This window comes from Buceros rhinoceros, unplaced genomic scaffold, assembly GCF_000710305.1.
Source record: "Buceros rhinoceros silvestris isolate BGI_N320 unplaced genomic scaffold, ASM71030v1 scaffold17057, whole genome shotgun sequence".
Lineage (NCBI taxonomy): Eukaryota > Metazoa > Chordata > Aves > Bucerotiformes > Bucerotidae > Buceros > Buceros rhinoceros.
This window is the reverse complement of record NW_010424163.1, coordinates 6,593-17,845: the sequence shown is the minus strand read 5'-3', so window position 1 is coordinate 17,845 and position 11,253 is coordinate 6,593. Positions and strand designations below refer to the sequence as shown.

At 39.3% G+C, this 11,253-nt stretch overlaps 1 protein-coding gene across 1 annotated transcript in view; it reads right to left on the bottom strand.

The window, feature by feature from the left end:
• The window catches only part of IMMP1L (IMP1 inner mitochondrial membrane peptidase-like (S. cerevisiae)), an 18,345-nt gene extending 11,545 nt beyond the window's left edge, over positions 1 to 6,800 (bottom strand). The window contains exons 1-3 of the mRNA XM_010140694.1: positions 6,659 to 6,800; positions 5,833 to 5,921; positions 4,806 to 4,932 (exon numbers count right to left, since the gene is read on the bottom strand). Coding sequence (XP_010138996.1) covers positions 4,806 to 4,932; positions 5,833 to 5,921; positions 6,659 to 6,763 — 321 coding nt within the window. The 5' untranslated portion in view covers positions 6,764 to 6,800. The remainder of the gene's footprint in view (positions 1 to 4,805; positions 4,933 to 5,832; positions 5,922 to 6,658) is intronic.
• Positions 6,801 to 11,253: the final 4,453 nt, after the last annotated feature.

Below are 11,253 nucleotides of genomic sequence, written 5' to 3'. Positions count from 1 at the left end.
GCAGGACAGTGTCGCGGGCCCGGGCCCCGCCCCCCCCTTAGCCGATACAGCGCAGCTGCCTCATCTTGGTGCAGACTGAGGGGGAGAAGGAGCTGTTTGAGAAAGAGACACGAGGGACCTCGATGGGAGCTCATTCAGGAGCTGTGTTTGAGCTGAGCCTCTCACTGCTGTCCCATGCCTGAACTACGGTGCGAGCATGCCCATGTCTGGCCCCTCACCTCCCCGACCCCTCAGCCGTGAGGATAAGCTATGGAACAGCACCAGTGCTGTTAAGTCAAGTCATGCCACTCAAACATTCTTGAAATATCAAAAAGCTGCAAAGGTAAAAAAGACCAATCCACTTGGGACAAAGAAACCCTAGAAATATTGGGAAGTGGATTGATAAAATTGTTTCTTCCCTCTTAATTTAGTTTTTGACAAATCAATTTTGACTTAGAATTACTTCTCAGAAAATTTAAGATCAGCTTTAGTCATGAATTCTGTACTGGGGTAGACAGGCATCTGCGAACCGAACAAATCTGCAAACTAAACCAATATGACAAATGAGTTCTTTCCCACCAGACATTTGGTGCTTCAGGTTATGGCACAACTTCCTCTCAGGCCTCTAGAACACTAGAATGAAAGGAGGAGCAGGTTATTTCCTTTCTCCTGGCCATCAACTTTTAAACTTTAGATTACTGAAATACTAAACCGCTGCTGTAAGCTAGCTACTAAGATACTAGGGACAAAAGGAAAAGGAACCAGTGCCTTGAGAACTTTTTAATTGCTATTTCAGATATTTTAAAGACATCATCCAATGGTATTGAGAGCTCTGAAATATCAAACCACTGCTCACTCTCACGTTGTGCATCCCCAGTCTGCAGTACTGACTAGCGATTAAGATACTGTGATGTTTACATGAACATCACGTTATTCTTAGTGCCTTGCATTTGACAAGGACAGTTTAAGAGTTAATAGCGCTGCGTAAGACCACTTCTCTGATCTGCAAACACAGTAAGATGCATTATCTTTGGAATTATGTTAGCTCTAGAGTTAACCATAGGATGAAGAGATGCCATCTCCGCAATGAACCTCATTTCGGTACAAGGTAAACACACTTCCCCCACATCAGCCAGCCTCACAGCATTAGTGGCGTGTCGTGATTGATCACCAGCTGAGTGTTGCTGAGATATGGATTTGTATCTCAGCTTTTTATCGCTATGACTTGCAAAAGGCAGTTCCTTATTTACAGACTTTAGCTGTATTAAGTGACATTATTAGGTACTACTTTTGTTTAAGTGACACAAAGGCTTAGCGTATTGGTGGTTTATGACATACAAGCTGTTTTAATCTGATGGCCTACCCCTCACTTTTCAATTTGCAAATAGGAGCTGCAGCCCAAGAACATATGGTACTAGAGAAATTAAAGCTAAAGTAAATGGCATTAAAACATTCAAATATAACAATAGGATACTCAATCTGAATTATAAACCTGGATCTCTATTAAGACTTTTAAAAACAGGAAACAAAAAACCTAAATATGAAGATTAACCTTTCAGGAGTCTTTTGTAAAGACCATTTCAGGAGTTTACCGTGATTAGGTCACTTCCTTATTAACCCTCATTACTTACAGTTAAACAAATCAGTAAAAATATTTTTTAATAATTCAAACTAGGTCTGTGTACCCCATGACTAAAAATTAGTCATTTGCCTTAACTTTTGGATTCATATCACATTGCTGCTGATACAGTAAAGTTTTATGCACTTAAATGTTTATTACAGTAAATACATTTGCTTATATCTATAAACACCAACAGTGAGCTCAAACCCAAAAGAGCCCAGCAGAACTGCCAGTCTAACGCTCATATTCCACACCCAGTATCAGTAAAGAGGCAATGAAAAGAAAAAATATTTTCCTAACTCTGTAATATTATAGCAGCTTACTCAGAAAAGGAATTTCATTATACTTTTCATGTAAATAGGAAGATTTCCCTTGTTATTGTTCTGCAGCTAAGCTCCAGCCTCCAGCACATGAAGCATCACGTACCATAAAAGATCCAAAGTAAAAACATTCCTTATGTACTTAAATGGTATAAATTCAGCACATGCTTAAATTAAAAATCAATTTGATATGTTGGATTAGGTCCATCAGCTTGTAATCCCACAGTGAATCCAAAGGCCGTTTTCTGGTACAGCCTTACACTTGGCGTGCTCTGCCAAAAGTCGTTTTTCTCATGGGATGTATTACCTCAGGTAAGCATAGCAGCACAAGGAGTTGTATGCCACTGCAAAGACTTTCACGTAACTGCCACTGCTATACTGCATTTCTGCTCATCTGAAATACTTTTTTTCAGAACAATTTATTCAACTTATATATGCTTCATTTTTATTATAGCTTGGAGGGGTAGTTTGTTGGGGCTTTTTTCTTAGCTATTCCCCACCACCACCAGTTTACAGGTATCCACTTGGTTGTTTGCACCAATAAAAGTATCTTATTTGTGTAATTTCAGAGAAAGCACATTGTAAACGTAAGTTCTCCATTCTCCTGTCTCCCTATATAAGCCATCCTGAGAAGTATATTCACGAAGGAAGCAGGATCTGGTTTTGGCATTCTCCAACTTCAGAGTAAGAATCATGTGTGATACTGCGTCTAAGCTCAAAAATCCCTGCCTTAAAATCTGTAAACCCTGCCAGCACTAACATTGTCACAGTCAGTGCAGACTAAGTTCGGTTCCTACTAACATGAACATAAGGCTTCTCCTTGTGGGGTGACGAGAGGCAGCTGCGCAGAGCTGGTGCCACGCTCAGCTGTGTTCAGCGTGTTGTGCTGTCGTTACTCTGACATCTCCAGGGACTGGCTAGCTCGGAACTCCTCTCCACTGGCTGGCAAACACCAGCAAGGAATCAAGCAGGGGTCTGGACCAGCTGATTTGGTAATATTCTGGCATCTGATACTTCGTATTTACTGTACTGTAGTAAGTTTGCAGATATGACAGTACCCATTGACAATCACTCCCCAAATCAGGAGACAAGCTGGTCAAGGAATTCGCTGTAATGAAAACAAACAATACCCTGACCCTACACCCTTCAGAGTCACTGCATGAAGGTGTCACTCAGATTTCTCAAAGAAGCAGTTAGTAGCCTAAATACAAACCACAAAACTCGTGACCATTTCTAGGCCTTCTCACTTCAGGAGTGCCTGCAGTTGTGACTTTGGCAGTTAAGCAACGCCCCAGGCAGCACTTCTGGCCGTTTGGGATCCTAGCTAAGGCCCTTCCTCAGTTCTGACAAGCTTTTTTTTTTTTTTTTTTTTTTTTTTTTTTTTTTTTTTTTTTTTTTTTTTTTTTTTTTTTTTCAAAAACCCCACTCAGGTTAATTCTTCTCAAGGAAGGATCAACAAAACATATCGCTAGTTCTCTGTATGTCTGCTGCTGCTACTATTTGATTTGAGAATGTTGTGTTTGAATTAAGAGGAAAAATGCACAGAGCAGTGATTCACTAAATAATCTGATTAGACAATGACCTAAACACTAACGCACATCACTTTGTCCCTCCCCAACAAGAGCAATGTACTTAGTGAATAATCCAGTGTAAATTATGAGATATCTATGTTGAGAATATGCCCCTCTGTAAAGGAAGCGACTCTTGAGCAGATGGAAGGATCTCTTCCACAACCACTAAAAACGGGAGGAGAACAGATATGCACTAACAAACAAAACCATTTCCATTTAGATAATTTCTCCCCCTAGACACAAGGTATGATGTAAGAACTAACACAGCCTGCACGTCACTTTGCTGCATTTCCACACGTTAGCCTTTATGAGGAACATATACAGGAAACAGACTCTGCATTCCTCGCCCTGCCATCCTCCTTACATTCTGTGTTAAAATTGAAAACAAGAAATCTCGCACCGGCGCAGAAATTGTTCTGCTGGATATTCCTTTGACTACGTCAGGGTTTCCAGAAAGGCTGACCTCCTGTTAATTAGAAATCTTTCCTGAACTTCCTTTTCAACACGATTTATGCAAAAAACCTAAATGCTCTGTCTTCCCCGTCAGAACATAGGAGAATGAGTTCCTTCTTTCTGTCCATGAGGGCCAGAAGTATAAAGAGAGGCTGCGTGGTACTGGCATTTGATCAGCAGGGTGGATTACAGGCAGGTGCCTGAAATGCACTGCCTCAACACCAGAGTGAATGGGACAACAAATTCAGCCCCTCGTCAGATCAGGGTATGAATCGTATCCTTTTGTTTTCTGGTCTTAGCTCTTGACAGAACCCAGAAATCACGTTGACAAGAATTTTGCTATTGACTTTAGTAAGGTCAGACTCCACTTCAGCTGCTTAACGTACCTGACGCACCGGTACCTGAAGCAAACTGGTGAAGGAGGCTGTCTCTGGTAGCTAAACTCTGAAAGGATTTCTTTGCCACTGACTGTAGCTGGCTGCAAGGAGTGTTCCAGAACATCCTCCACCTTCATAGCCCAGGACTTTGCTATGGGCAAGATGCTAATTCTTATTCTAATTATGAGGATGAAGAAGATAGGAAAAGGCAACAAAAAATCTTTCTCTGAAGATTCAAAACACCTGTACCCCTAAGCAAAGGGCAGAGCAAAAATATCATCTGCCTACATTTCCCACAGAGACAAAAGACACTGAGACACTTTGCCGTAAGAGTTTACAAATGACATTTTGCTGCACACAGACAAGAAAATAATTTATGAATATCATACTTTATGATAATACTCAAATATTGCAAATCCATTACAGACTACCCGGGCTACTTAAGCAATCATTAATTGACAAAGGAAGAAACTCTAATACTTACATAGCTGTGACTCTTAAGGAAATCTGAAGGGTTGCTTGTGCAGACTTTATCCCCTTCCAAGCCAATTACTCTTTTACAGATATTTGATTTGGGGTCATTTGGGCTTTTCACAATTACAATATCTCCTCTGAGAGGAAAAAACAGAAACAAAAAAACCTGAAGAACTCTTAAGTACAAACTACTAGGCTGAATACATGTGCATCAGTGTGTACACTCCAAAAGTATTCACATACATTAAAGTTAAGTTCCTTCTGCTGAAAACTGCCTACAACTTTGGCTTCTTCTCTTTTACTCAGGCTGTGATTTTACACAGTTTTTAAAGTACACGTGGAGAGATTCTTCGTTATTTAGATCACTTATGAAACTTTTAAGACTATATTTTAATTGACAAAGCTCTGATGACATGAAAGCCATTTAACTTGATCCTCCTGCTCCATAAATACAGAACAGATTCCACGTTCCTAAATGTTACTGACTAAACGTTACTCTTGGAACTTCAAATCTCTGAGTTTGTAAGACCTTATTTTACTTTTGCCTTCTGATTATATACATTAGATTGTGAAACAGACCACAACACAGTGGGCAATGGCCTTGAGCCCACTGTGCTCTATGACACGGTAATAAGGAGACGTTTGTAACTGGTACTTAAACCACCTGGTCACTTTCCTAACAACCTGAGCACAGCAGTACCTACTCCTTGGTATTTAAGTACGACAAAACCGCTTGGAGAAGTTATATTTGCACAACAGAACTGTTTTAATAAGGGAATTTTTTCCATTTTTTGGACAAAGCTGTAGAAGTGACAGATACTGTGGAAGTGACGTAGAATTCTACACAAATTCTGACAAGTTATTTGATGGGTTGTGTGTGTGCTAATTACTTCCATCAGACCCAAACTGAGGAGATTTGTGAAAAATTACCATTTAGAAGTAGAATAATAAATGAAAACTAAAAGGCAAATAGAATGTGGTTACTGACAAGCTCTGGCAAACGGAATGTAAAATCTAGTCTCAACAAAGCAGCATACTTTCGAATGCAATAAAAGTGGCGGCTAAGGTTCTCCGAAAAGACAATATCAGAATTTTGAATGGTTGGTTCCATTGAAGGTCCAGAACACTGCAAATTAAAAATGAGAAAAAAAATTACTATTTCACATTATTTTCATCTAAAATACATTAAAATTGAAATTATTTGCTATTAGGAAAGGTGTAATTCAAAGAACAACTACAAAAGTGAGATCCTCCAAGGAGCACCTGACATTTACCAGGTGAGGACACCCTCCAGAGCACCTCAGGAGTGGTCCTCAACTGCAGTAGGGTGCTACAAGCCCCTACAGAGTCATTTCAGCAGATAATCTGCAGGAAGCTGTTAGGAGCAGCACCCAAAGCTCTGCCAGCTTAACCCTTCCTTCAGCCTCTGTAAAAAAGATCATCACAGAAGCTGCAGGAGCAGCTCGGAGCCAAACTCCACTACATCCAGCAGCAGCATCTGCTAGGTTTAGAACCTGGGGGAGAAGGAGAGGGAGCATAAAACTTACAGAAATCTGCCCAGAGTTGGAAACTGGCATTATTAGTGACACCAGTTCTTCTGGAAGAATGTACTCCCTGCAAAACACTTAATCATAGTTTCCCCTCTGTTTCAGTGCAATAGCTTAGCAAAAAGTAGGAATGCCTGAAGCAGAAATAACTTTCATAAAGGCTGGACCTGCCTCCATAAAATTAAGCATTTACTAAACACACTTTGAAAAAAGCTTTAAAGAAAATTAAGAAACTTGAAATATTGGCATTATCCCATATAAGAATTTCCATAATATAGTTTTATTTTCTTTTAATGTTATGAAAATGAGAAGTTACCACAACAATTCCTCCAAGGTACTCAAAGGCACAATGCGCTATGCAGCCATATTGCACAGTATAACCAAGAAATCGAAAGGTTTTTCCTAGGACATTGCGAAGCATGGCACAGTGTTACGTCGTTCAGCTGGTTCTAGTCTACAGTAAAACAGAAGAACATCGTGGACAGTGCTTAAAAAAATGAGTAAAAACAACAAATAATCATATATCTGAGGAGATGAATACAGCTTAAACATAAACGCCATCGAGTTTTTAATTTACTATGCAGACCCTTCCACAAGTATCATCTATAGATCCCGCTCACCAGCTTATTGGTGAGATTCAGTTGAGCAGGAGTTGAAACGGTAAACCCCAACTTTGCCAAACTAGAGAAATTAGTGGGAGAGACTGGCGTCAGCACTCTTCACTAGACTTCTTTCAGTCAAGATGGCAGACAGGCTTACCTGTCACACACCTAAATATCTGCAATAGTTAGGAACGTTCTCCCCTCCACTACGTTTGGCTGAATGCAGTATGGAAAGCTGTAATCGTACCTTCCAGTGCAGGCTTTGACTTCCTGAGCAGACCCCATACTATAGCTCAGATGCAGTTACTCATAACACTTGATAGAGTTGGTTTAATCATATGAAAACAGTGCAACTTAAATCAGTTTTTCCTTCAAGCATTAGTATTTAAAACTGAACATTCAAGAGCAGAACAGAGAATCAAACCATCTGAAGTGATCTGAAGATATTTCACAACTGAAATAACACTCACAGAAAACTGGAGTAATGAAGCAGAAACACCAGACAAAATGAGGCTAACAAGAGTCCTGAATGGGTTGCCTGAGTAAGACAAACTAGAAAGAGAATACAGTTGTTGATGGGAGTTCTGGAGGTTTTGCAGAGCTTTCCCTTGACTAGTCTTCCATTACCAAAACACTCATAAAAATATGGCATTAGGTCTTTCTGTTCTCAGCTACAGTACAGTGGCATAAGCTCTGCAACACACAGACAGTAAATATCTTCACACACACCCCAAATATTTCAGTCAAACTCTGATGAGATGTAATTTCTGCAATGGACACTCTGTAGAAACTGGAACAGCTTTGCTGTAAGCATATGCACATTCAACCGAATTTATTCTGGAGAGCCAGAAAAGTGGCTTGTTCTTCTCAACCCAGTGTGCTATGAAGAACATGGACCAACTCCTTGTTCACAGGGCCAGAACCACTGTGAGCTCAGAAATGTGTTACAGGTGATAAACGGAAGATGGAGTATCAGCAGATCAACTTGAGTGAACTAATGACCACGACTGTCTTGAGAAAAGTCCACCATCACTACTGGATGGCAGCAGCTGCCAGAAAGGCAGCCTCTCATTGCTCCTCCGCTGAGGCAGACCAAAAAATACTGCACAACCATCCTGTATTTCAGATCCATGCTATTCAAACCTTATATTAATATTATGACAATATAGAATTCAGGCACCTGTGGATATTACAGGTAAAAAGGAATTATATGAACACTGTGTTACATTGAGCAGAGTAGACAGATGATGATTGTGCCAAATGGAACAGTAATGAAGCTCATTACAAGAAAACATAAACCTCTCATGCCAACAGCTATCAGGCTATAACTGAAATAATTTTATTATGAAACTACAAGCAACTGCTATGTGTCTCTGAAATAAGTTTCAAACTGATCCCTGCTATGCTCTAGATGACACATGCTCCCAATTACACTGAACACATTTCTCTCTGATGTCTCTGAGAAACTCAGAATTAGGAGGGATACATTTGTAAATTAGTCAAGGAAGCACAGAGTTCAGAGTGAGCTCTACCTACTGCCAGAGCTGTTGTGGTATAAAACTAACCATGAGTGAACATGAGTGAAGAGTTTAGATTTTGTCACTAGTTCTCTTACATTTGTAAGTCCTGAGACATGGATTTCAGCAGACCCAGTTTATAATTGTGGCACAAGGGAATTTTTTTTTTTTTTAAACACTCAGGCTTATCAGGTGGTCATGATGATGAAAAAATCTTAGCTCTTATATAAGACTTTATTACTACTCAAAGTTAATTTCAAATTAAGACACATACATACACATACACCCCTGGATTATATGCACTTTGAACCTAGCAAGAAAACTTCAGAGAACTGTGGGGTTTGATTTTAACATCGAGGTCCATCTTTAGACATCCAACGTTCATTCCACCAAGTAACTACAGTCCTGAAAGTTTACATATAGTTTTAAGGAAAAACTTTAGTTAATAAGTGAATGGTTGCAGTAATAGTAAGCCCAGTCAAAAAACACAACACTAGTTTATTAAAAAACCTCCACAGAATATTTATCTTAAAATTGCTTTATCTTAAGCATCAGTAAAATACCTAGTTTTGAAGAAGTTATCAGTACATTTTTAAAACAATTCCATATTTCTGATCACAGGATAAACAGCTGAACATTTTTCCACATCACACAATTTTAATAAAGCGCTGTCAGCAGGCAACTCCACCAGATACAGCATAAGACCATTAAGTACAATAAAACAAATTGTTGAAGTCCCAGGCCCCTTGAAAACTTAATGGATCTGTTGTATAAACATCCTTATCACAGAACTAATGGCATAAAACCTGCTGCAATTACTTCCAGGTACTACTTCCTATCATTAGTAGGTAGCTGAAAATTTTACACTGAAATAAGATATTGTTTTTATACCAAACAAACACTGATTTTAAAAGTTACACATCCGCATTTATATCGTATAATACAATTTGCTTATTTTACAGGAACTGTAGAGTTTATCCCCTACAGCAAATAAAATGCAAAACACAATTACTATTATCTCCTGTTCCCTCTTCCTTACATAGCCTATGCCTTTATCATTTGATTTTTGTTTGTTTGTTTATAAAATTAATCACAGCTAGCAGGGTGGAAATCACTTTGAGCCTCATGAATGACATCCAAGAGATGGGAAAGGATTAGTTCTCAGTCACTGCCAGTTATAGCACCAGGTGGCTTTTTCTGCAGTGAAGGTGTTACCGATAATCCCATTACATTGGTACTAAATCTTGCAGACATCAAAATTATCACCAAGGTTCCTTTTCATCCCATCCTTTCCAAATGACTGGAAGTCGCTTCACCTGAAAGAAGTCAAATCCACATGCAGCTGCTGTTTTAGCAGCCAGCGGACTCCCTGAGAATGCCAATCGTGATCCAATTTCGCTGTGCTGGTGGCCCCCTATTCCCTGTCCAATAATACATCTGTTAAAAAATCCTACAGCTACAAATCAAGTTTAATCCTACCAGGGACCTCATGTTGGTCTTGTCTTCCAAAAAGGCAGCAGGTTTTGCCGTCTATCTCTGCTAGTGTCTGGGGAATACTCTTTAAATCCCAGCCCTACTTAGAAGAATAAGCTAAGGATCACAAAACATGACCTCAGAAACCCTGATATGACTATATTCTGACCCAGAGGCATTCATTCTAGGTGAAGATTAGAACTTTGCATAATAAGATTACACAGCAAGTGAATGATATCAAGGGACTATCCATATGCAGCCGCCTGGTTTTCTATAGACAGCCTGTGCTCTGCAATATGCAGTGCAGACGAAACAGAGCTTGGTCTTTCTAGCTCAAATAAAATAGATTCACATAAATTAGTTGGCCATTTCCAGATTCCTAAATCCCCTATTACATCTTTTATTGACAGCTCCTGTGAGGATAGCACAAATGGCATTCTTTGTATCTTTGCTTCTGTAACAATCACACGGAGGGAAATGTACATAGGTTGTCTAGAAATTAGCATCTTGTTTGCTATAATCTTGGATTACAATTAACTGCATCATAATAAAATTAGGAAATCAATGAGTGGATTTATCATTTCCAAATAACCAATGGCATTGTGTAAGACAGTTTAATATACAGTACCAAAATTTTAAATACAGGAAAAGCAAAGTTACAGCCAATGAAAATGTAGCTAAACAAATTATTGGACTTGATAGCAAATAGATTTTTCACTGCCATAAAAACTCCCAGTCACATTTGCTTTATATAATACTTCCTAATTCTGAATTATCACTGAATATTTAGTGATAGCTGATCAGTGTTTCCTTGGCTAAAAGACTCCTCTCTGTGCAGAGGGTCAGGCAAAACCTGGTTTGTAGTTCTAGCTGTTGGTTTTCTCTAGAAGAAACACTGGATTCGGTCTGGCAAATCTGAAAAACCTCGGTAATACTCTGGAACAGATGATTTTTCCACATTATTTCCACTAAGCACTGACAGCTTGTCTCCAGCAAGTTCTCCTTCATCTACTGATCTCAGGCTGACAAGGAGCTCAATCCTGCGAGCATAAATTCAGATAATGCAATCCTCTGGTATTAAACAACTGGAGACTACCTACATAAGAACAAGCAATTTTTCAAAACAGACTTCAAGTAGTTCTCACTGGTTCTCTTTATCTTTGGGAGGCAACTCCTAACAATCGCACAACCCTGTGTAAAATGCTGTATTAATGGTCAAATGCATTCCAGGGCTTCTCTCTTCCTCTGCAGGTCTATGTTGTTCAGCAAAGATGACTGTAAAATCCAAATAGCGAGCAAAGGCACGTCATACACAGCAA